The following is a 25,922-nucleotide window of genomic DNA, read 5'->3' on the forward strand; positions in this document are numbered from 1 at the left end:
GTTTGTTGGACATTGAACTGTGAGTCTTCCTACATGTCTTATGCATGTCTAACATTTTAGTGTTAATGAAATTTAGATATTTATTTCCGACCGAAATGATTCATGTCACTTCGTTGTGGTTTGTAAAGTCTGTCATGATGTTCTGCATTTCAGATTGGAGGCTTTAAACTCTAAGATTTTGATAATTACAAAAATGGCTCGTGTTATGTTGGTATCGTTAGAAAGAGCAGATTTTATCATATCTGTGTTCTTCGAATTAATATTTAACATAACACTATTTGATATAAATTATGGGGTTTTTCTTTATGTTGGCATGGGAAAATTTATGCTATTTTAGCCATATTGGTTTCGCCATCATAGTAAATTACAGGCGGGGCATAGTAAGAGGCGAACGCTGCTCAATACACATCAGCCAATCAAAATGTAGGATTTCTGGTGGTTAGCCTACTTTGTCTACACACTATAAAAGGGCATGGATTATGGCGTCTGACAGATGGTCCTTGAGGTCTACGACAGGCAAGGGCACATGCAAAGGCAAGATCACGGCAAAGGCAAGATCAAGGCAAAAGGCAAGATCAAGGCAAAGGCAAGATCACGGCAAAGGCAAGATCAAGGTAAATGCAAGATCAAGGTGAAGGCAAAAGCAAGATTAAGACAAGGCACAGAGGATTAATTAAAAGAATACCACAGATGAAGATTTACATTTACTGAAGTATACAGATGCAAGACAGCTAAACTGTCACAAAACATACATCGACGAGCATCCTTTAGGTAATCAGCATAGAGATTTGTCAGGGATCGCCAATCTTCCCAAGAGGAGCCGATCTTGACTGACAGTGGGCGGAGCTTCTGCATTTGATTCCTCGTGAGATTGGTTTGATTCTGCGTGAGATTGGCTTGATTTGCTATCTTAATATTATGCAGGAAGGATTTAGTGTTATACTAAAGGGACTGTGCCTATATGAGTTACTTCTCTTACATTAAAATATACCTAAGGATTAGGTAGAAATTCCAGCACATATACCTGTCGTAATATTTTTAAAGTGCTAAAGACTATTCGCCATCTATAGCCGTGTCAACAAGCCGCCAGAGTTATTCCCCCTGAAACTCTCTCTCGCAAATGGTATTGCCGATACTGAAGGAATATTTGATGATTTGACTGTATATATGTGAATAAATGGATTTCAATGTTTAGTGTTCAAACTGAAAAAACAAATCTTCGGATCTTCTATTATGCTGTTCTTGTCGATTTACTGAAATAAGACGTAAGACTTGAGATTTCCTCCAAGAGTTATCCCAGAACAATACAGACTGAGGAAGCATTTGGTGTATTAAATAAAATAACAGCAGTGAAGTAATGATTGGAGTATTGAGAGTAAATCCACATTTCTGTAGTGGTGTCTCCAAATACTTGAGGTAAATATTGGTCTCAAACAATACCAAAATAATATATTCTTTATCTCTAAAGGTCATAAGACTGGGTTTTAAAGAAAAATCTGCTACAGCACTGTTTCAGTCCCGTTCAAATTGGCTCATAAACAAGACTTACCGTCAAATGCTTTCTGACAAGTAAAAAGCTATGACGTACCTCCTCCTTTTGCTCCTTTAATCTTTTCCTCTCTTCTTCTTTCAAACGTTTCTCTTCCTTCTTCTTTATTTTCTCTGGGTCTTTCAAATGTCGAGGTCTGAACTTTCCTTTGATTCCTTCTCCAGCCTCGTGTTCTGTGTCCTCAGTACTTCCTGTAGTTCCGAACTTTTAAGGAAAGAAAAGAAATATGAGAAGTGACACGCAGTGAGCTGTGTAGGATGACAGGAGCAAACAAGGAAACAGATGTGAGAAGTGACACACAGTCAGCTACATATGATGACAAGAGGAAAAAAGGAAACAGATGTGAGAAGTGATACACAAAGAGTTACATATGATGACAAGAGGAAACAAGGAAGAAGATGTGAGAAGTAAGACACAGTCAGCTACATATGATGACAAGAGGAAAAAAGGAAACAGATGTGAGAAGTGAAACACAAAGAGTTACATATGACAAGAGGAAACAAAGAAGCAGATGTGAGGAGTGACACACAGTCAGCTACATATGATGACAAGAGGAAACAAGGAAACAGATGTGAGAAGTGAAACACAAAGAGTTACATATGATGACAAGAGGAAACAAGGAAACTTCAAATTGTGCACAACATCATGTGGAGAAAACCAAAATTGTTCTTCATGCTCTAAGTTTTTATGCGTGAAACTTTTGTGCGTGAAATTCTCTTTGTAATTTGTACAGCATTATTGTATTGTCAGTGTGAAAGTGTCAATGTGTTTTTTGTGAAACTACTCAGCAGCAGATTATTTTTCACTGGTAAATGAATCCAACAACAAAGCAAACCTTCTATGGGAAAAATAAAAATATTGGTCCACTTTTCCACTTTTTATGGGAGACAAAGGACTTGCGAGTTCTACCATGGTAATGGTAGTCCATTACTAATCTCGCATGGACTATGTGAATCACAACCTATGTCAATTTGCGACCCAAAACACACACATCAGATATTTTACTCTAGTTTGATGTAATGTGTCAGTCTTTTAAAAATTTAATTTTAACCTAATAATGCCCAGCCACATGTATATGATCAGTCTCTGTGGGTGGATCACTGGCTCTGTAGGTGTCTGTCTGCACAGGAGCTCTCTACAAGCGCTCTACAAATCCCTCTTCAACCCCTCTACAAGATCTCTGGAAGCACGCTAATTTCCTGTTTTGATTTTTAGTGTGGGCTGTACTGTATCAACAAAGCTTGAACTCAATACAAGAAGTACCTAATCATTACCTTAACATAGACTCTAATAGACAAAAGACACAGGAAGATTGTGAATTTTGTAATTTACAGTATCAATAAATTTGCAGACAGGGTATCAAGAATGGAGCATCCTGAGCTTGTTAATGTGTTTTTTACATGCATGCAAAACCTGAGTTATTGGATGTTACTGGGGTATGACATTAGCCAAATGCACAGGTAGATATACACATGGAGATACACATATGAAGATACACACAGGGAAATACACACATGGAGATACACACATGTATGGGCAGGTAAGTTAATTCACAGAGACAAACCTTGAGAGTGCTGGTTGTAACTTCTTGTGGGTTGATTGGTTCATATGCGTTGTCTTCATCTGGTCCTCGGCCTGTAACACAAACTCATCCATCAGACAAGCTGTTACACAACTGAACATTTGGGAGTATCACTAAGATTCACAGGTTGTAACCTTTGTGCCTGAACATGAGCAGACAGAGATGGTGTCATCTTCTGGGACAACTGTACATGTGTATTTACTAACTTTCAATAGCACTCCACAGAGGAGTTCAGATTGCACGATTTTGGTCACACCCAGTTTTGTAATTTTTGTCCTTCACTTAGGCACGTCCAAAGTTTACAGGCACATATTCACTCACTGTTTACTTTACTGGTTCCAATGGTCTAAAGTTGTCATAAACTTGCTAAGTCTGAAATGTGCAATCACCATGTTTCCTTTTAACACTCCATGCAGTGAATAATGTGAGGCTGCGACCCAGCCATCACTTTCATGGAAATGCTGTAAGCTAAAGCTCTGTCCACTCTCAGCTGAGGTCACACAGTCTAACCTTTATACAAAGGAGCAAATATATCTTAAAGAAGGTGGTAAGCTCTTCAGGGAAAACTAGTTCTTCAGAAACATGTATTATCCTACATTTCACATACATTTGGTGTTTCGACAGGAGGTGTGTACCTGGTGGTGAGCCAACATAGTCACTGTCAGACATGGGGGGACTACGCCCCGGGAGTGCCCCACTCTTCTCAGAGCTGCCAGACTTCCACCTCTTCCTCACGGACGGTCGTTTCTTCTTCTCCTTCCTGTTGGTCAGCAGCTCATCTCCAGTGCCATCACTTTCTTCAGATGGGGAAATGCTCTGGACTGAAACACATTCAATGTAATCATGCTGAAATACCAAGTTTTAATATACCAGACTTAAACAGGGCCCTTGTGAATTTGTAAACCATTAAACTCTACTTGAGCAATGAGATGACCCATTGCTACAGAAGTGCCTGAGTCACCTCAGTACATGTCCACTGCACGTTGAAGGTCTGGCACTTTATCCAGAGATCTGAAAAGTTTTCTCTATACATAGTTATGACTGCTGTCAAATTTTTTTTTTTTTTTTTTGATTGGTGTTTTACGCCGTACTCAAGAGTATTTCACTTATACGACGGCGACCAGCATTATGGTGGGTGGAAACCGGGCAGAGCCCGGGGGAAACCCACGACCATCCGCAGGTTGCTGGCAGACCTTCCCACTTATGGCTGCTGTCAAATAACATAAAAAAAAAAGAAAAAGCTTAAAAAAAAATCAGCCACTGATCTTATATATATATATATATTTAAGTCACACACCAGTATCTGAGCATGCCTTACTTTTCCCTGTAGGAGAGTACAACCCACCTCCACCCCCCTCCCAACAAACACATCCCGTTTGACTTGCCTGACTTACCCCTCTCTGCAGGACAGTGCACACCCAGGTACCGCTCATCTGAGGCATGTTCCCGGGATTTGGACTTCTTCTTATGAGGGGTGGGTTTTCTGTTCACTTTGCTGTAGATATCTTTACTGTTGTTCCTCTCTAAAGAGCTGAGCTCAGAGTCCGAATCTGTTAGCCCTGGAAAAAGTATATCTGGCACACATTAACTGGCGAGTCCTGGACATACACTACACTAAAAGGGTAGGTAAATTAACTGGAGAGTCCTGGACATACACTACACTAAAAGGTGTAGGTAAATTAACTGGAGAGTCCTGGACATACACTACACTAAAAGGTATAGGTAAACTGACTGGAGAGTCCTGGACATACACTACACTAAAAGGTATAGGTAAATTAACTGGAGAGTCCTGGACATACTCTACTCTAAACCAATTCAGTACTCCATACAGACAGCATAGTTAGTGGTTAGCCTTGTACTGCAGACATAGCAATGGACTTTCATATTCAGTATAAATAAAGTCAGAGTTTTCTTTTCTTTTAACCTTCACAGAAAAATCCAAACCACCTGTGAAGTAGGTGTCACAACTGCCTTGAATCTCCACAGGTTTTGAAGTCAAGGTCATTGCTCTGTTAGGAGGATGAAAGTAACTATGAACCGCAGAGAGATGTTATACAAGTGAAAACCAAAAGTCTTACACATCTCGACTTTGTGTTGGGATACAACAAATGGCTATGTATACTGAGTTACCTTTGCCTTTATTATGTTTTTTGCGAGAGGAACGGATTCTATGGAAGCGTCCATCAGGTAGGGCATCTTGCACAGAGGCATAATCATTCTCAGGGACGGCATCCTGCCAACACAAGAAGGGAATTAGAGTAGAGTCAAAGGAGTGAGTGAGTGGGTGCTTGGGGTTTAACGTTGTACTTATCAATTTTTGATGTCATATGACAAAGGAGTCCTTGGATTGCATGTAATGTGCCTCCTTTTGGCAGGGCTGATTTCCACCACTCTTTTATCTACTTTGGCGACTTACCGAAGGCAAGTAAGTTGCACTATCCCCTTTATGTTGAATGCTAAACGAGCAAGTTACAATTTTCTCTTTTAAGGTCTTAGGTGTGACTCGACCCAGGTTTGACCCTGGATTTACCGCTCCCGAAGCCGACGCTCTACCAACTGTGCTATTGGGGCCGGTAGAGTCAATGGATCATGTGATGCTAAAAGTTACAAGAGCAAAAGGGCAAAGACACAGAGGAACATGAATTTGTGTGACACAGGTGTAAGAACCTCTCATGTATCACAACTGGCTGTGACTGGTATGGATAGAGGAGGTAGGCACATGTATATGTAGTCCTCAATACAGATGATGACAGCAACAGAAATACCTGAGGAAGAGGAGGTGGTGTTCAGCAAATATGATCATGGAAGAGAAGGAGGTGGTGTTCAGTAGATATGATCATGGAAGAGGAGGTGGTGGTGTTCAGTAGATATGATCATGGAAGCGGAGGAAGTGGTGTTCAGTAGATATGATCATGGAAGCGGAGGAAGTGGTGTTCAGTAGATAGGGTCATGGAAGGGGAGGAAGTGGTGTTCAGTAAATAGTCATGGAAGGAAGAGGAGATAGTGTTCATTAGATACAATCATGGAAGGAAGAGGAGGTGGTGTTCAGTATACCCAGTCATGGAAGGAAAAGGAGGTGGTGTTCAGTGGACAAGATCATGGAAGGAAGAGGAGGTGGTGTTCAGTAGACACAGTCATGGAAGGAAGAGGAAGTGGTGTTCAGTAGACACAGTCGTGGAAGGAAGAGGAGGTGGTGTCCAGTAGATGCCATCATCGAAGGAAGAGGAGGTGGTGTTCAGCAGATATGATCATGGAAGGAAAAGGAGGTGGTGTTCAGTAGATACGATCATGGAAGGAAGACGAGGTGGTGTTCAGTAGATACAATCATGGAAGGATGAGGAGGTGGCTTTCAGTAGATATGATCATGGAAGAAAGACGAGGTGGTGTTCAGTAGATACGATCATGGAAGGAAGAGGAGGTGGTGCTCAACAGACACAGTCATGGAAGGAAGAGGAGGTGGTGTTCAGTAGATGCCATCATGGAAGGAAGAGGAGGTGGTCAGTAGATACGACCATGGAAGGAAAACGAGGTGGTGTTCAGTAGACACAGTCATGGAAGGAAGAGGAGGTGGTGTTCAGTAGACACAGTCATGGAAGGAAGAGGAGGTGGTGTTCAGTAGACACAGTCATGGAAGGAAGAGGAGGTGGTGTTCAGTAGACACAGTCATGGAAGGAAGAGGAGGTTGTGTTGTTGTGTTCAGTAGACACAGTCATGGAAGGAAGAGGAGGTGGTGTTCAGTAGACACAGTCATGGAAGGAAGAGGAGGTTGTGTTCAGTAGACACAGGCATTGAAGGAAGAGGAGATGGTGTTCAGTAGACACAGTCATGGAAGGAAGAGGAGGTGGTGTTCAGTAGATGCCATCATGGAAGGAAGAGGCGGTAGTCAGTAGATACGATCATGGAAGGAAAACGGGGTGGTGTTCAGTAGACACAGTCATGGAAGGAAGAGGAGGTGGTGTTCAGTAGACACAGTCATGGAAGGAAGAGGAGGTGGTGTTCAGTAGACACAGTCATGGAAGGAAGAGGAGGTGGTGTTCAGTAGACACAGTCATGGAAGGAAGAGGAGGCGGTGTTCAGTAGACACAGTCATGGAAGGAAGAGGAGGTAGTCAGTAGATACAATCATGGAAGGAAGACGAGGTGATGTTCAGTAGACACAGTCATGGAAGGAAGAGGAGGTGGTGTTCAGTGGGCACAGTCGTGGAAGGAAGAGGAGGTGGTGTTTAGTAGATGCCATCATGGAAGGAAGACAAAGTGGTGTTCAGTGGACACAGTCATGGGAGGAAGAGGAGGTGGTGTTTAGTAGATATGATCATAGAAGGAAGAGGAGGTGGTGTTCAGTGGACACAGTCATGGAAGGAAGAGGAGGAGGTGGTGTTCAGTGGGCACAGTCATGGAAGGAAGACGAGGTGGTGTTTAGTAGATGCCATCATGGAAGGAAGACGAGGTGGTGTTCAGTAAATCTATTTTTTTTTTTTCACTTTTGTAAAATAAAGTAGCTTTGAATTAGATGGCAGCCTACACTGGCATGTAGCATGGTACAATCAAACAAAATCTTAATAATTATCTTAAATCTTATAATTAATATATATAGAAAAACGTATCATGTCAATTTGGGTCCATGGAGATGTACAAATGTAGTGTCTATGAAAATCCTGAGAATAGTTGATCAAAACAAAGAACCATACTTGGGGAGTAAATAGATGCACAAGAGTATACAGATATATATAGGCAAAATCCAAACCTCAGAAATTTGATTTGATTGGTGTTTTACGCCGTACTCAAGAATATTTCACTTATACAATGGTGGCCAGCATTATGGTGGGTGGAAACCGGGGGAAACCCACGACCATCCACAGGTTGCTGTCAGACCTTCCCACGTACGGCTGAAGAGGAAGTCAGCATGAGCTAGACTTGAACTCACAGCGACCGCATAGGTGAGAGACTCCTAGGTCCTTACGCTGCACTAGCGCGCTAACCAACTGAGCCATGGAGGACCCCTCCCTCAGAAATTTGGAAACAATATATATATATATATATATATATAATCTCTTAACTGAGTTCTACAATTTTGATGTACCGTGAGGACGTAAAGGTGTTAACTTTCTTCTTCCATTAATGATTTGATCTAAACAAAAGGTTTTCTTCTGTGTACACGACATACATGTAAACAACACAATATCAGACTCAACCACACACACACATAACATACACACTCATTATGTAAGAATACATAAAATATAGACTGCAGAACCAGCCTTATCTCCTGATAACTTTTAGTAAACAATGGATAGGTACAGTTCCTAGATGAAACTGTGACACAATGACAAAAGGAGAATGTGAAGACTGGAATCCCCACGGGAAAAGCTTTACCAAATATACATGTACAAGATGAGTAGTTTAAAGGTAGAAAATGAATATTGGCAAAAATCAAGCCTGAACCTAAATGCAGAAAATAGCATTACATCTAGATACCTGAGTGAACAAAGTTTTATGAAAAAATAAATGCAATAGTGAAGCATGTCAAAGGTGCAAGCAATCTAGACACATAAGCACAGGTAATACAGTGAGTGAGTGAGTGTTTGGGGTTTAACATCGTACTTCACAATTTTTCGGTCATATGACGATGAAGGAGTCCTTATGGGGCATGTATGTGTAATGTGCCTCCTTGCTGCAGGACGGATTTCCACCGCTCTTTTATCCAGTGCTGCTTCACTGAGATGCCTTACCGAAGGCAAGTAAGGCGCCCCGCCCCAGCCATTATACTGATACAGGTCAACCAGTCGCTGCACTATCCTCTTAATGCTGAACGCCAAGCGAGGAAGTTATAACTTCCTCTTTTAAAGTCTTGGGACCAACCCAGGGTTAACCCTGGATCTACCGTTCCCAAAGTGGATGATCTACCAACTATGCTATCGGGGCCAGTCAGGTAATACAGAGAAGTAAAAATTTATTCAAAAGGTAATGATAATGAATTTGATGAATGGGGAAAAAAAAAACTCCAACTATCATTACATAGATGAACATTTGACACATTCTTGTTTAACAAGCAATACACAATACATATGTATTGCTACCCCCAAATTAGACTGATTTTGTATTGATTTATTTGTATGGTGTTAAACATTGTAATCAAGAATTTTCACTTATTACATAAGATGGCGGTAGGGAAAAACGGAGTGCCAGGAGTAAACCGCCGATCCTCCCCAGGTACCGGACAAACCTTAGGACAGCTGCAGTAGAAACAGCAAAATGTCAGCATGTGGGCTGTTTGGTTGAGGGCCTTGTAGACCCAGCCAACAAGCACATTAAAATTACAGACCATGTCTGTTTGACGCATCACATAGAGGACAGGTCAGCAGGTTACTCTGTCACAGCTGATAGTTTACACGGTCCAGCAAGCACACCAATAAATAACTCACCAAATCAACTGTGAAGATGAGACTATTGTTTTGTGGAGGGTGTTACAGAGTGTAAACCAGCAGGTTGAGCAGACAACTACTGCAAGCATGGGTAACAGAACATGGAACAAACATAACACAGCTCAACTACAGTTCTCCACAAGTGAAGCAAACCATACATGCAAAATGACACAGATATACTACTCCCACATTAAGCACATCACCAACAACAACAGCATCAGCAGTAACACAACTTTCAACTGGATCTTCTACCAACAACAACAGCATCAGCAGTAGCACGACTTTCAACTGGATCTTCTACCAACAACAATGCACATACAATGACAACAATCTTAATTAGTACAAAAACAAACCCAGTGGAAAAGAAATCTGCACAACAGTAAAATTGTGATAAGTTTTACCTTCCTGTCTGAAGACTGTAAAAATAGGGAATCATGCGAATTAGTGTCTACAAGAGTACAAGGTACTTAGGGCCAGATTATCAGGTCATACCATTACTTGTATCTACCAAACCCAACACAATTATCTAGAGGAAATAAGGGAGTTGTCATGACAGCATCAGATTATTGGCTCTTGTTGATGTAATAAACCATGTAACAGTTTAGCAGGTATTCTACACCTGTTTATCTGACACAACTATGGTGATGATTTAACACAGAGAGTAAGGTAACCTGTGTCAGGCAGCTGGTCAAGTCTACAGCTTTATACACCATCTTGCATTTAAGCTCAGGAGCAATTTTAAGAATGAAAATCACTCACATTTTCATTTCATATTGATTGTGGGATAATGATGTGCAATGAAATATAAAGCCGTTACTCTGTAAAGTGCCATAACTGGGCAGCCATGCAGAATATAACCCTTTCTCACATTTATCTGACGTAGCAGCATGAACATTCTATTACCCTTATCTTCGGCACACAATCAGCAGCAATTGGGGAGAATGAGCTATAACTCTTTATCTGTGGTACAATGAAGGGGAATGACCTTCAACACTTTATCTGTGGTACAATGAGGAGGAATGACCCACAACACTTTATCTGTTGCACAATGAGGAGGAATGACCTACAACATTTTATCTGTGGTACAATGAGGAGGAATGATTACAACACTTTATCTGTTGTACAATAAGGGGGAATGACGTACAACACTTTATCTGTGGTACAATGAGGAAGAATGGCCTACAACACTTAATCTGTGATGCAATGAGAAGGAATGGCCTACAACACTTTATCTGTTGTACGAGAAGGAATCATTACAACACTTTATCTGTGGTATAATGAGGAGGAATGATTACAACACTTTATCTGTGGTGCAATGAGAAGGAATGGCCTACAACACTTTATCTGTGGTACAATGAGAAGGAATGGTCTACAACACTTTATCTGTTGTACAATGAGAAGGAATGGCCTACAACACTTTATCTGTGGTACAATGAGGAGGAATGATTTGCAACACTTTATCTGTTGTACAATGAGCAGGAATGATTACAACACTTTATCTGTGGTACAATGAGGAAGAATGGCCTACAACACCTTATCTGTGGTACAATCAGGAGGCGGCCAGGCAGCCAGCATTATGGTGGGAGGAAACCAGGGTGGCACAATTGAGGAATGACCTGTAATACTCTTTGGGCACAATGATGAAGAACGATCTAGAACACCCTTTTCTATTAAAGGCACAATGGCAATGAATCGCCTAGAACACCTTTATATGTGGCACAGTAAGGCTGAATGACCTATAACACCTTTTACACACAATGGGGAGGAATGACCTATAGAATACACATTAGGCATAATGAGAATGACCTATAAAATACCCTTCAGGCACAATGAGAAGGAATGACATAAAATAACCTTTACGCACAATGGGGAGGAGTGACCTAAAATAACCTATAGGCACAACTGGGAGGAATGACCTACAATACCCTTTAGGCACAATGGGGAGGAATGACCTACAATACCCTTTAGGCACAATGGGGAGGAATGACCTATAAAATACCCTTCAGCCAAATGAGGGGGAATGAGCCATAATACCCTTTAGGCACAACGAGGAGGAATGACCTATAATACCCTTTAGGCACGATGAGGAGGAATGACCCATAACATCCTTTAGGTACAATGGGGAGGAATGGCCTATAATACCCTTTAGGCACAATCAAGAGGAATGACCTAAGATACCCTTTAGGCACAATGGGGAGGAATGACCCATAATACCCTTTAGGCACAACGAGGAGGAATGACCTAAGATACCCTTTAGGCACGATGAGGAGGAATGACCCATAACATCCTTTAGGTACAATGGGGAGGAATGGCCTATAATACCCTTTAGGCACAATCAAGAGGAATGACCTAAGATATCCTTTAGGCACAATGGGGAGGAATGACCCATAATACCCTTTAGGCACAATCAAAAGGAATGACCTAAGATACCCTTCAGGCACAATCAAGAGGAATGACCTATAATACTCTTTAGGAACAATGAGGAGGAATGACCTAGAATACCCTTAATTATTAAAGGCACAATGACAATGAATGACCTAGAATACCCTTATATGTGGCTGTAGAACTTGTAAGATTACAGAAAATTAGATTCTCACGTGTTGTGCCACTGGAGTGACAAAGTTATAAATCTGCACCTCTGAAACAACACCAAAATCCACAGTGCTGATGACAAGTTGTATAATCACTGAGAACTGCGAAGTTTCATTGTCCTCTGGACAGGTGAACAGGTACAATCCTGTTGGTATTCAAGTACATGAAAACTGGACAATACAACAGGTGGGGCTGATGAGAAAACGACCTCACCTTTTTCTGTTTACTCAGGAATCTCAGGTGCCGAGCAAGCTTGTAAAATAAAACAGGAGACGGGGACTAAGCCTTAGACGTCTACCTTGTGAAACAGCTGAAGAACACACTGTCTGACGGGCTAATTACTACAAACTATAGTGCACAACCACTAATGTTATACTACACAGTTCACACAGCATACAGAGACATAAAACCTACAGTTAACTATAATGAATTTAAAACGCCTTTTTGGTGGGTACCCATAGGAGTGCATGCTTTTACAACTTGTTTTAAGGAAATAAATCTATGCATGTCCTATGTAATAATGTCACTCCTATTATACCCTATATGTAATTTTTTTTACCACGCGACCACCTCAAATCTAATGGGTCAATAACCTCATTTTTTTGTACAAAATTGTCCATACATCTAATGAACTCATGCCCTCTTCTACTGTTACCAATCATACATCTAATGAACCCATACCCTCTTCTTTCTGTGTGACCATCCATACATACATATATCTAGTGGGCCCATACCCACATATACACCTAGCGGGCCCATCCCCATACATACACTGGGCCCATACCCATACATACATCTACTGGGCAACTACTCATACATACTTCTAGTGGGCCCATACCCATGCATACATCAACTGGGCCCTTACCCATGCATACATCTAGTTGGCCCATACCCATATATACATCTAGTGGGCCCATACCCATGCATACATCTAGTGGGCCCATACCCATGCATACATGTACATCTAGTGGGCCCATACCCATATATATAGGCAGCAAACCTACTAAATCTGGCATGAAGTTTTTGTTTATCTGATTGGTGTCTGACACGGAACTCCGATCATGTCACATATCTGATGAAGCTCATGTTTATGGGTGCACCTAAATAAGTACGTGCTAACCTTCCTCACAAAAAACAGGTCTCAGAACTAAGGACCTAAATTCAAACACACCACCCAATTGTACTAAAGGTTAAATATGTAAATGCTTTACAACAAAACCAGTGAGTTGATAACCCATCTGAACGAAACATATATTCGAACATCAACAGAGTTTAACAACTCCATCTATCCACTTATTCCTTTCCTCTCCTGTCATACGTCATACACTGCAGCATGCTGACACTAGATCCCTAGAGCGCCAGTCTTTCCCTCATCCTCAGACCGATCACTCCCAGTTCACTTTGCCTAGAGTACCAGTCTTTCCCTCATCCTCAGATCGATCACTCCCAGTTCACTTTGCCTTGAGTGCCAGTCTTTCCCTCATCCTCAGACCGATCACTCCCATCCCACCCCTATCTGCTATTTTCCCTCATCCTCAGACTGATCACTCTCACCCATCCCCTTCGGCTGCTTTCTCTCATCCTCAGACTGATCACTCCCATCCCACCCCCTTCTGCTGCTTTCCCTCATCCTCAGACTGATCACTCCGACCCATCCCACCATTTCTGCTGCTTAATCATGTACATGCAGGTGCAGAGAGACAGAGAGCTAGTTGTGGAGCGAAGCGGAGGCAGTAGGCAGGCTTACCCGCACCGTAGCGTAGTCCCCAATCTCGATCTGCTCGGGCATGGCTAATGGCGCTTGGACCCGCGACGCTCCGGAGGGAGGTCCTCTGCCCAGGCTATGGCTCATAAACTCTGTAACCTGGCCAAACTTTGACATGTCTAGTCGCTGTAACATGCAACAGAAACATACCCAAGGTATCAACATGACAAAACATGTGGGCAGTGAGAGATAAGGAGGCTAGGGCTGTCAGTCAGAGAAAGCAGAGGGGCAACAAATATGCCTAAAGGGGATGAAACAGAGGTTATCTACTGCATCTTCACACAACATTCATCCACATCAAGTACTTCACACAACACTTGTCTCCATCACAACATATAACACAATAAATGAACTCCAACTAACTAAGTTAACATACATGTCTACTTCACTTGAATGTCAAGCTGATCTGACTCAGCTATATCTCAACAAAAGTTGCAATATATGACACATGCCAAAGAAGAGAGAACATGCAATACATCACAGATGAAAGCGTCTCTGGAACAGACACACGATTTACTTACTACATGAAGTCTTACTCATCTGTTCTTGTCACTATCACCCCTTCTTCCCTAATTTAGCTCCTCACCAATGGTTATCATCCCCTCTTACCTAATTTAGCTCCTCACCAGTGGTTATCATCCCCTCTTCCCTAATTCAGCTCCTCACCAGTGGTTATCATCCCCTCTTCCCTAATTCAGCTCCTTACCAGTGGTTATCATTCCCTCTTCCCTCACACTGCTCCTCATCCCTATCATCCCCTCCCTCACTCTGCTCATCACTGCTCATCATTGGTTATGATCCCCTCTTCCCTGCTCCTGCTCCTCATCACTAGCTATCATCTCTTCCCTGATCCTGCTCCTCATCACTAGCTATCATCTCTTCCCTGACCCTGCTCCTCATCACTAGCTATCATTTCCTCTTCCCTCACACTGCTCCTTATCACAAGCTACCATCCCCACTTCCCTCCTCATCACTAGCTATTATCCCCTCGTCCTCACACTGCTCCTCATCACTAGCTATCGTCCCCTATTCCCTCACCCTGCTCCTCATTACTAGCTATCGTCCCCGTCCTCACACTGTTCCTCATCACTGGCTATCATCCGCTCGTCCTCACACTGCTCCTCATCACTAGCTATCGTCCCCTATTACCTCACCCTGTTCCTCATCACCAGATATCATTCCCTCTTCCCTCACACTGCTCCTCATCACTAGCTATCACATCCTCCTCCCTCACTCTGCTCCTCATCACCAGCTATCATTCCCTCTTCCCTCACACTGCTCCTGATCACTAGCTATTACATCTTCCTCCTTCACTCTCATCCTCATCACCAGTTATCATCCCTTATTCCCTCAGCCTGCTCCTCATCGTTAGCTATCATCCCCTCTTCCCTCACTCTGCTCCTCACCAGTGGCCATCATGCCTTGTTCCCTCACTCTGTTCCTCCTCACTAGCTATCACCCCCTCTTCCTCATCACTAGCTATCATGACCTCTTCCCTCATCCTGCTCCTCATCACAAGATATCCTCTCCTCTTACATTACCCGGTTTCTCATCACTAGCTATCATCCCCTCTTCCCTCACACTGCTTCTCATCACCAGCTACTATCCCTTATTCCCTCACTCTGCTGCTCATCACCGGCTATCATGTCCTCTTCCCTTCCTCTGCTGCTCATCAGCAGCTATCATCCCCTCTTCCCTAACCCTGCTTCTCATCATTAACTATCATCCCCTCTTCCCTAACCCTGCTCCTCACCAGTAGCTATCATCCCTTCTTCCCCCACACTGCTCATCACCAGCTATCATCTCTTCTTCTCTCACCCTGTTCCACATCACTATCTATTATTCCCTCTTCCCTCACATTGCCCCTCATCACTGGTTATCATCCCCTCTCCCTCACTCTGCTCCTCACCAGTAGCTATCATCCCCTATTCCCTCACTCTGCTCCTCACCACTAGCTATCATCCCTTCTTCCCTCATCACTAGCGATCATCCCCTATTACCTCACACTACCCCTCATCACTAGCTATTATCCCTTCTTCCCTCACTCTGCTCCTCAACAGTGACTAACATCCCCTTTTCCCTCACTCTGCTCCTTATCACTAGCTATCCCCCCTTCCGTCACTCTGCTCATCTCTATCTAACTTCCCCTATTCCTCACACTGCTCATCATCAGTGGTTATAATGTCCTCTTCCCTCACTGTACTCCTGATCATTAGCTATCATCACTCATCACCTTTCACTGTCTCTTCTCACCTTTGGCTTGATGGGCATGCCTGTCCGTACGTCCACATGTTCATACAGGGAATTGTCCACCCAGTCCTCGTTGATGTGAGTGGCAGTGTCGTACAGGCTCGCCGACATGCAATCTCCTGACAACAGAAACACTGAAATTGACTGACAACCCCAAAGACTAACCACTGACAGCTGTACATCAGTTGCAAGCTAAAATAGGTCAACTATAAATCGACTATAAAACTGGCAGGAATCCTAATATAACTAGTAATATATACAGTAGAACACATCAGAATCAAAATCATTAATGATATTTCTCAATGTAGTCTCACTCTATCACATTAGCATTATTTAATTTAGTTTAACGAGTTAAAAATCTGTTTCTTCTCAGAGGTTCAGTTATAAAGGGAGATAGCTACTCACAAATTAACCCTGGTTATCTCCCCTGATGCACCTATGCTTTTCAGCATTGTTTTTGTAAATAACCCTGCCTAACGACTTTTGCAACATGCTGGTCCTACCAGAACAAGTTTGTCTTTCTGTTAAGCATGCCTGATCTAACTAAGACAACAAGTAAATAACAGTCAGGTTACCTGACCAAGTACAGAAACAAATCTAACAAGAAACATGTCCACACAATGCAACAATTTGTACAGACATGTACACTGTCTAATTGGCAACTACAATACAAGCAGCACATGTCAACAACAATAACAAACTGCTAATACAACCAAGGCACAAATAGAACAACACATTCTACTTGCATAACTCTCAACATTACAACTATTTGTATAATTTACACTATTCCTGCTAAGGCAACTTGGATGACATCGACGGCTAATTATCACAGCAAGGTGAGATGGGTGGAGGTTGACATCACATGTACTGAGGGGGGTGAGCAGTCGTTTACCTCACAGAAAAGAAAAGCACACTACCACAAGAGGCGAGAGGAGGTTGACTTTATGCATACAAATATGGGGAGATGAATGAAGGCTGACATCAGAGACATTCTCAGATGAATCAAGGTTGACATCAGAGACATTCTCAGATGAATCAGAGCCGACACCAATGATATTCTCAGATGAATCAAAGCTAACACCAGACATTCTCAGATGAATCTAAGTGGACATCACAGATATCCTGAGATGAATCAAAGCTGACATTACAGACATTCTTAGATGAATCAAGACTGGTTTGATAGACATTCTGAGATGAATGAAAGTTGACATGACAGACATTCTGAGATGAATCAAAGATGACATTACAGACATTCTCAGATGGATCAAAGCCGACATTACAGACATTTAGAGATGAATCAAGGATGACATCAAAGAGTTTTGATTTTTTGGTCAAAAAGTTTTGACATAAATTATGAGTTTGGAGGTGAATAACATAACAGATTTAAGCTAGGTTGAAGATTACACTCCAGATTTGAGCATCAATGAAGTCACCACAACAGGTTTGAGCATGGATGAAGATTACACAAAAGGTTTCAACCCGGATGAAGAATACACAACAGGTGTGAGCCTGGATGAAGTTTAAACAACAGATGTGAACCTGGAGGTGGTTACTAACAGACGTAAGCTTCGGTGAGGTTGACATTACAGACCTTGTAGCTTTGGTGAGGTAGACATTACAGACATTGTGGCATTGGATAAGGCTGACATTACAGACATTGCGGCATTGGATAAGGCTGACATTACAGACGATGTAAATTTGGACCTCTGTCATGCCTGCAGTTTATAAAATTCATCTGTGGCTCAAATGCATTCGACGTTGAACTTAACATAAGACAATTAGGGTTAATATACTTTGTCCATGACATGATGGGTTAAGTGTGATGCACACAATTCACTAGGTACAGGAAGGTGGACTTTGGTGACGCCACACAAGTTACAAGGTACAGGGAGGTGGACTTTGGTGACGCCACACAAGTTACGAGGTACAGGGAGGTGGACTTTGGTGATGCCACACAAGTTACGAGGTACAGGGAGGTGGACTTTGGTGATGCCACACAAGTTACGAGGTACAGGGAGGTGGACTTTGGTGACGCCACACAAGTTACGAGGTACAGGGAGGTGAACTTTGGTGATGCCACACAAGTTACGAGGTACAGGGAGGTGGACTTTGGTGACGCCACACAAGTTACGAGGTACAGGGAGGTGAACTTTGATGATATCACACAAGCTTTCCTACCTCTTAATGCAAAGTTTAGTAGGACAGCAATCGGGGACTACAGATTGACCACAGGAGCGGACCTCAGTCACACATACTACAGGCTGGCTACAGGGACTGGACCTCAGTCACACACTACAGGCTGGCTACAGGGACTGGACCTCAGTCACACACTACAGACTGACTACAGGGTGTGAACCTCAGTCACACACACTACAGGCTGCTCACAGGGAGTGGACCTCAGTTACACACACTACAAACTGCCAACAGAGAGAGGACTTCAGTCACACACACTAGGGGCAGACCACAGGAGTGGACTTCAGTCACACATACTACAGGTTGATCACCTTGAGTGGACATCAGTTACACACACTACAGGTTGATCCAAGAGAGTGGACCTCAGTCACACATACTACAGGCTGACTACAAGGAGTGGACCTCAGTCACACATACTACAAGCTGACTACAGGGAGTGGGCTTTAGTCACATACTACAGGCTGATTACAGGGAGTGGACCTTGGACATACTACAGGCTGACCACATGGACTTGACCTCAGTCAGAAATACTACAGGCTGACTACAAGGAGTGGAGCTCAGTCACACAAATTACAGGCTGACCGCAGGAAGTGGACCTGTCAGACATACTACAGGCTGATCACAGTGAGTGGACCTAAGTTACCCATACTACAGGTTGATCCCGAGTGGACCTCAGTCACACATACTACAGGCTGACTACAGGGAGAGGACCTCAGTTACACACACTACAGGCTGAGGACAGGGATTGGACCTCAGTTACACACACCACAAGCATGCTCTGAAATCAAAGTACCCAGAGAGTCACCCTCGTCACTGCTGGAGTTAAACTTGGTGCCCAGAGCAAAAGAAGCAGCCTTGATCTGTCGGTCAGGGGCATCATTCAGAGCCCACACTTCAGCGGGAGAAAAGGAAGAGGTGCAGGTTAGACAGAGAGACACGGTACAGACTGGCTACAGGCATACTCCTGCTCTCCAGTACAGGGAGATCAGGAAATGAGTGTCACAGGCAGCTACTGGAGAGCTTACACATACACTCCACCATGTAATTGTAGGGTGGTAATAATGTCACAACCAGGCTCACCTCTTTCATTAGCATATTACAATGTTAACATATTATAACGACTACCTAATCTGTAGAGGAAACCTAAGTAAACCTGCTGTGAAAAAGCAAACACCCTGGAAGAAACAACATGTAGTAGGACAGTAACTTTGAGAAAAGACAAAGCTTTCCTTTGGTGCTCAACTTAACTTTACATCTGATACATGCACCGGTCAAAGTAAAATTTATTCTCAAGTATTCTAGTCTGAACTCTTGAAATGCTGGAACAGTTTTTAGTAAACAACTGTGAAATCATGTACAAAGCCAAACTTAATTGTGGACTTATTTGAAGAAGCCCTGGTTATTATAAAGACCTTAGAGACCAACAGCTGAAACGTGGATGAGGGTCAGTAAAGAATTGCCTTTGTCAAGGTACACTTGATGGCTGCTACATGTAGGTTCCTTGAAAAAGATGAACCACTGCACCCACACTGTTTTCTTATATTGCATATTCTAAAATTTCAAATAAGTCAAGGTAGAAATACTGACTACCAAATGAAGACCTGGTCTGTTCTCAGAGCTACTTTCCCATTATTGTCTGAAACTGAAAATAGTCCGTGGACATTCTGAAACAACAAAGGATCTGTAGGACACCAAAGACCACAACTGTACTTGTACTAATTCTGTAGGCATGCTCTGCATGGTAGATATTTCACAACAGTCTGTCACATCCAGCATTGCACATTTTACCAGGTAAGTCTGTAACTTGTATTTAATTCTCTTTCATATATCACATTTACATGTGCTGCTAAATCTGCTATAGCACAAACATTGTTCGACATATCCTGTAAGATCAAGACATTGACTGAGCTCTGCCTGCTCAGCATCTAACGACTCAACAGGTGTGTGTATATGTTCCTGTATGACACAGTCAACTCTGCCTGGTCAGTGTCTGATGACTGAACAGGTGTGTGTACATGTTCCTGTAAGCTGAGGACACGGTAAACTCTGTCTGGTCAGTATCTGATGACTAAACAGGTGTGTGTACATGTTCCTGTATGACATAGTCACCTCTGCCTGGTCAGTATCTGATGACTAAACAGGTGTGTGTACATGTTCCTGTATGACAAAGTCAACTCTGTCTGGTCAGTATCTGATGACTAAACAGGTGTGTGTGCATGTTCCTGTATGACAAAGTCAACTCTGTCTGGTCAGTATCTGATGACTAAACAGGTGTGTGTACATGTTCCTGTATGACATAGTCACCTCTGCCTGGTCAGTATCTGATGACTAAACAGGTGTGTGTACATGTTCCTGTATGACAAAGTCAACTCTGCCTGGTCAGTATCTGATGACTAAACAGGTGTGTGTACATGTTCCTGTATGACAAAGTCAACTCTGCCTGGTCAGTATCTGATGACTAAACAGGTGTGTGTGCATGTTCCTGTATGACAAAGTCAACTCTGCCTGGTCAGTATCTGATGACTAAACATGTGTGTGTGCATGTTCCTGTACGACAAAGTCAACTCTGCCTGGTCAGTATCTGATGACTAAACAGGTGTTTGTGCATGTTCCTGTACGACAAAGTCAACTCTGCCTGGTCAGTATCTGATGACTAAACAGGTGTGTGTACATGTTCCTGTATGACAAAGTCAACTCTGCCTGGTCAATATCTGATGACTAAACAGGTGTGTGTGCATGTTCCTGTATGACAAAGTCAACTCTGTCTGGTCAGTATCTGATGACTAAACAGGTGTGTGTACATGTTCCTGTATGACATAGTCAACTCTGTCTGGTCAATATCTGATGACTGAACAGGTGTGTGTACATGTTCCTGTATGACATAGAGTCACCTCTGCCTGGTCAGTATCTGATGACTAAACAGGTGTGTGTACATGTTCCTGTATAACAAAGTCACCTCTGCCTGGTCAGTATCTGATGACTAAACAGGTGTGTGTACATGTTCCTGTATGACAAAGTCAACTCTGTCTGGTCAGTATCTGATGACTGAACAGCTGTGTGTACATGTTCCTGTATGACACAGTGAACTCTGTCTGGTTAGTATCTGATGACTAAACAGGTGTGTGTACATGTTCCTGTATGACACAGTCAGCTCTGTCTGGTCAGTATCTGATGACTGAACAGGTGTGTGTACATTTTACTGTGTGACATAGAGTCACCTCTGCCTGGTCAGTATCTGATGACTAAACAGGTGTGTGTACATGTTCCTGTATGACAAAGTCAACTCTGTCTGGTCAGTATCTGATGACTAAACAGGTGTGTGTACATGTTCCTGTATGACATAGAGTCACCTCTGCCTGGTCAGTATCTGATGACTAAACAAGTGTGTGTACATGTTCCTGTATGACAAAGTCAACTCTGTCTGGTCAGTATCTGATGACTAAACAGGTGTGTGTACATGTTCCTGTATGACAAAGTCAACTCTGTCTGGTTAGTATCTGATGACTAAACAGGTGTGTGTGCATGTTCCTGTATGACAAAGTCAACTCTGCCTGGTCAGTATCTGATGACTGAACAGGTGTGTGTACATGTTCCTGTATGACAAAGTCAACTCTGCCTGGTCAATATCTGATGACTAAACAGGTGTGTGTGCATGTTCCTGTATGACATAGTCAACTCTGCCTGGTCAGTATCTGATGACTAAACAGGTGTGTGTGCATGTTCCTGTATGACAAAGTCAACTCTGTCTGGTCAATATCTGATGACTAAACAGGTGTGTGTGCATGTTCCTGTATGACAAAGTCAACCCTGCCTGGTCAATATCTGATGACTAAACAGGTGTGTGTGCATGTTCCTGTATGACATAGTCAACTCTGTCTGGTCAGTATCTGATGACTAAACAGGTGTGTGTGCATGTTCCTGTATGACATAGTCAACTCTATCTGGTCAGTATCTGATGACTAAACAGGTGTGTGTACATGTTCCTGTATGACAAAGTCAACTCTGTCTGGTCAGTATCTGATGACTAAACAGGTGTGTGTACATGTTCCTGTATGACAAAGTCAACTCTGCCTGGTCAGTATCTGATGACTAAACAGGTGTGTGTGCATGTTCCTGTACGACAAAGTCAACTCTGCCTGGTCAGTATCTGATGACTAAACAGGTGTTTGTGCATGTTCCTGTATGACAAAGTCAACTCTGTCTGGTCAGCATCTGATGACTGAACAGCTGTGTGTACATGTTCCTGTATGACACAGTGAACTCTGTCTGGTTAGTATCTGATGACTAAACAGGTGTTTGTGCATGTTCCTGTATGACAAAGTCAACTCTGCCTGGTCAGTATCTGATGACTAAACAGGTGTGTGTACATGTTCCTGTATGACAAAGTCAACTCTGCCTGGTCAGTATCTGATGACTAAACAGGTGTGTGTACATGTTCCTGTATAGAGTGAAATCTTCCTGGGCAGAATCTGATGACTAAACAGAAGAGCAGTTAATTGTACAGTATAACAATCAATCCACTAACTCCAAACAAAGCATTCACAATTTGTAGGAAGTAACCTGAGAATGAGATACTTGAATCATGCTTATCATTACTGAAATTCCCTTTCAAACCACTCAATTCATGTGAGTTAGTCTTTTCCAGTCTTAATAAGCAGATTTCAAAAAATGGTTAGGTATGCTATAGGTGTACCGCTACACAGGGCTACGTAACTTCACCCAGGCACACAGCCACATGACTTCAGCATACTAGTACGTGACAACACAGCATACTACAGGGGGTGACCAGAGGGGAAGAAACACCATAGACACACCTCTGCTTTTCTCACACCCGTACGCACTCATAAGGAGAGGAGCTTACTTTTGTGTGTTGAATGAAAATACATTCCTGATCATACTGTGACATAATCATTGTGTATGTGAGGGGTGATGTACAAGCAAACAGGCAAATACACAGCCAAACTCAACAGACAGTACGCAGCCAAACACTGAATATAGAGGGGATGAACATAGATTGCTGCACGCAGCAAGAAAGACTCCAAATATTGCTGGGCTGTCTACTATCACTCATACTGCAGGATAACTGAAGCAGACACATGACGAGAACTGGAAGATGACAGAACGAGGCCTGAAGAAAGCGGTCTTCACCATTTAACAGCCAATCACCTTCTCCGTCGTCCTTCACCGCCAACTTCATGCTATTGGACTTCCTAAAGTGAAACTGAGGCTGGCTGGGCGAGTCTGTGGAATCATCGACCGAGATGTCCGAGGAAGTTTTTGACGGAGTTGTATCTACAGTTGGGTACGACTTGCGGTACCGCTCCTTATACTGCTCTGCTTTGAGGGACGGAAGGGAGGACAAACATCTGATCACATCTGCCACAACATCTGATTACACCCAGCAAAAACATCTGATCACATCCACCACAAACATCTGATCACACCCACCACACACACCTGATCACGTCCACCACACACACCTGATCACACCCATCACAAACATCTGATTACACCCACAATGCACATCTGATCACACCCACCACAAACAGCTGATCATGTCCACCACAAACATCTGATCACACCCACCACACACACCTAATTACACCCACCACAAATACCTGATCACATCCACCACAAACATCTGATCACACCCATCACACACACCTGAAAACACCTGTCACAAGCATACAATCACATCACAATTGTGACAGAATGAGCCACAAATATCTGATCACACCCATCACAAACATCTGATCACACCCGCAGAACCATCTGTTCACACCCATCACAAACATCTGGCCACATGTGTTATAAACAACTGACCACACACACCACAAACACCTGATCACACCCACCACACACACCTAATTACACCCATCACAAACATCTGGCCACAACTGACCACACCCATCAAAAACACCTGATCACACCCATCACAAACATCTGACCACACTCGCACAACCATCTGATCACACTCACACAACCCATCACAAACATCTGGTCACACCCACCAGAAACATCTGGTCACACCCACCACAACCATATGGTCACACCTGTTACAAACACCTGATCACACCCATCTGGTCACACCTGTTACAAACACTTGATCACATACACCTAATCACACTCACTACAAATGCCTGATCACACACACCACATATATCCGATCCATCAGAAACATCTGATCACACACACCACAAATATCTCAACACACTCATCACAACCATATGGTCATATCAGTCATACTTGTCAGAGATTGAGTCACAATAATATAATCCCACAGATCTAACCATGGAGTTCATGGAGCACCTTACAAATATGCTCTACATGTACAAACAGTATCTCTTAAACAGTCCAGGTAAAAAAGCCCCTAACTCTCACACTGGCCCTAGTCTAGCTTACACACTGGACCTCGACTAGCTTACATACTGACCCTCGACTAGCTTCCCTACTACCTGACGGCTTAAGACGCGTGACTGACTCAAGAGGTTTCATCTCTATATGAGAATAAGGGTCTGAGGTTACCTGCGTAGACGTCTCGGCGGTGCTTGAGCTGGCTGGGCCGCACCTGTCGTTCCCCATTCTGGGCATGGTACAGGAAAGGTGAGACAGCGTATGGGTTTGTGGACTGGGCGCCCCCCGGGGGCGGGGATGTGGAGGAGGCACGGTCATGTTCACTGTCAGAGTGGTAGCGGCCTGGCTGGTCATACAGAGGTTCAGAGTCCTCAGTGCTTTGGCTGGCAGGGGAAACAGTGACACATTCGTACTAACGGTTTATGTACATCACAACTGTTACAGGGACTCGCAGTCTCTACATGTACTTTGCCTGGCAGTTGGAAATACTCACTCTCATACAAAAATTATATGTATATCTATTTATTTATTCAGATTATTCAGAATATTGTGCTTAAGAATTTGTTTAACTTGAAGCTACATGTAATGTACCAACCTTGGCTGCTTACAGGACGTGCCTCCTGACTTAAGCTCCAGCCAAAGAGGCTTGATATAGATTCAAATATGCAACCTCACTTATCAATAATCAGCATACGTGAATTTACCTAATACTTGTATCAACATTACAGCACAGCTGTCATAAACAGTAAAGTACCTGTTACTGGTGCTGCTCTTGGCAGTGCCGTAGAGATCCGGGTGTGGGGGCTGGGGCATGGGGCTAATGGGTGGGGGCAAAGGTGGGCGCCGAGCTATGGACAGTCGGTAGTAGGGAGGTGGGCTGGCATCCTCATCGTTCTGGTACAGGTTATGATACAAGCTTTCAGTCTCCTCCTTCCTCTCCCAGCACTCCTTGAAGAATGGGTTGTATGCTGCAGCTGTCAACAGATACACCAACACAGTTTCAATCTGAGTTGGCTATGTCATTCATGTTTACGGAAATGTCAGCAGATTCACCAACACAGCTTCAATTTGAGTTAGCTATGTCATTCATGTTTACAGAATTGTCAGCAGATATACCAACACAGGTTCAATCTGAGTTAGCTACAACATTAATGTTTACGGAAATGTCAGCAGATTCACCAACACAGATTCAATCTGAGTTAGCTACAACATTAAT

At 43.0% G+C, this 25,922-nt stretch overlaps 1 protein-coding gene across 2 annotated transcripts in view; it reads right to left on the reverse strand.

Moving 5' to 3' along the window:
- The window catches only part of LOC135468582 (rho GTPase-activating protein 5-like), a 77,168-nt gene that overhangs the window by 23,808 nt on the left and 27,438 nt on the right, over positions 1-25,922 (reverse strand). Inside the window, exons 13-23 of one of the 2 annotated variants that reach the window (XM_064746920.1) lie at positions 25,461-25,680; positions 24,878-25,089; positions 19,146-19,244; positions 16,163-16,278; positions 13,892-14,035; positions 9,954-9,968; positions 5,262-5,364; positions 4,526-4,690; positions 3,767-3,952; positions 3,114-3,184; positions 1,589-1,753 (exon numbers count right to left, since the gene is read on the reverse strand). In XM_064746920.1, coding sequence (XP_064602990.1) covers positions 1,589-1,753; positions 3,114-3,184; positions 3,767-3,952; positions 4,526-4,690; positions 5,262-5,364; positions 9,954-9,968; positions 13,892-14,035; positions 16,163-16,278; positions 19,146-19,244; positions 24,878-25,089; positions 25,461-25,680 — 1,496 coding nt within the window. The remainder of the gene's footprint in view (positions 1-1,588; positions 1,754-3,113; positions 3,185-3,766; positions 3,953-4,525; positions 4,691-5,261; positions 5,365-9,953; positions 9,969-13,891; positions 14,036-16,162; positions 16,279-19,145; positions 19,245-24,877; positions 25,090-25,460; positions 25,681-25,922) is intronic. The other variant, XM_064746921.1, reaches the window with a different exon arrangement.

Source organism: Liolophura sinensis, chromosome 6 (assembly GCF_032854445.1).
Source record: "Liolophura sinensis isolate JHLJ2023 chromosome 6, CUHK_Ljap_v2, whole genome shotgun sequence".
In the NCBI taxonomy this organism is placed as follows: domain Eukaryota; kingdom Metazoa; phylum Mollusca; class Polyplacophora; order Chitonida; family Chitonidae; genus Liolophura; species Liolophura sinensis.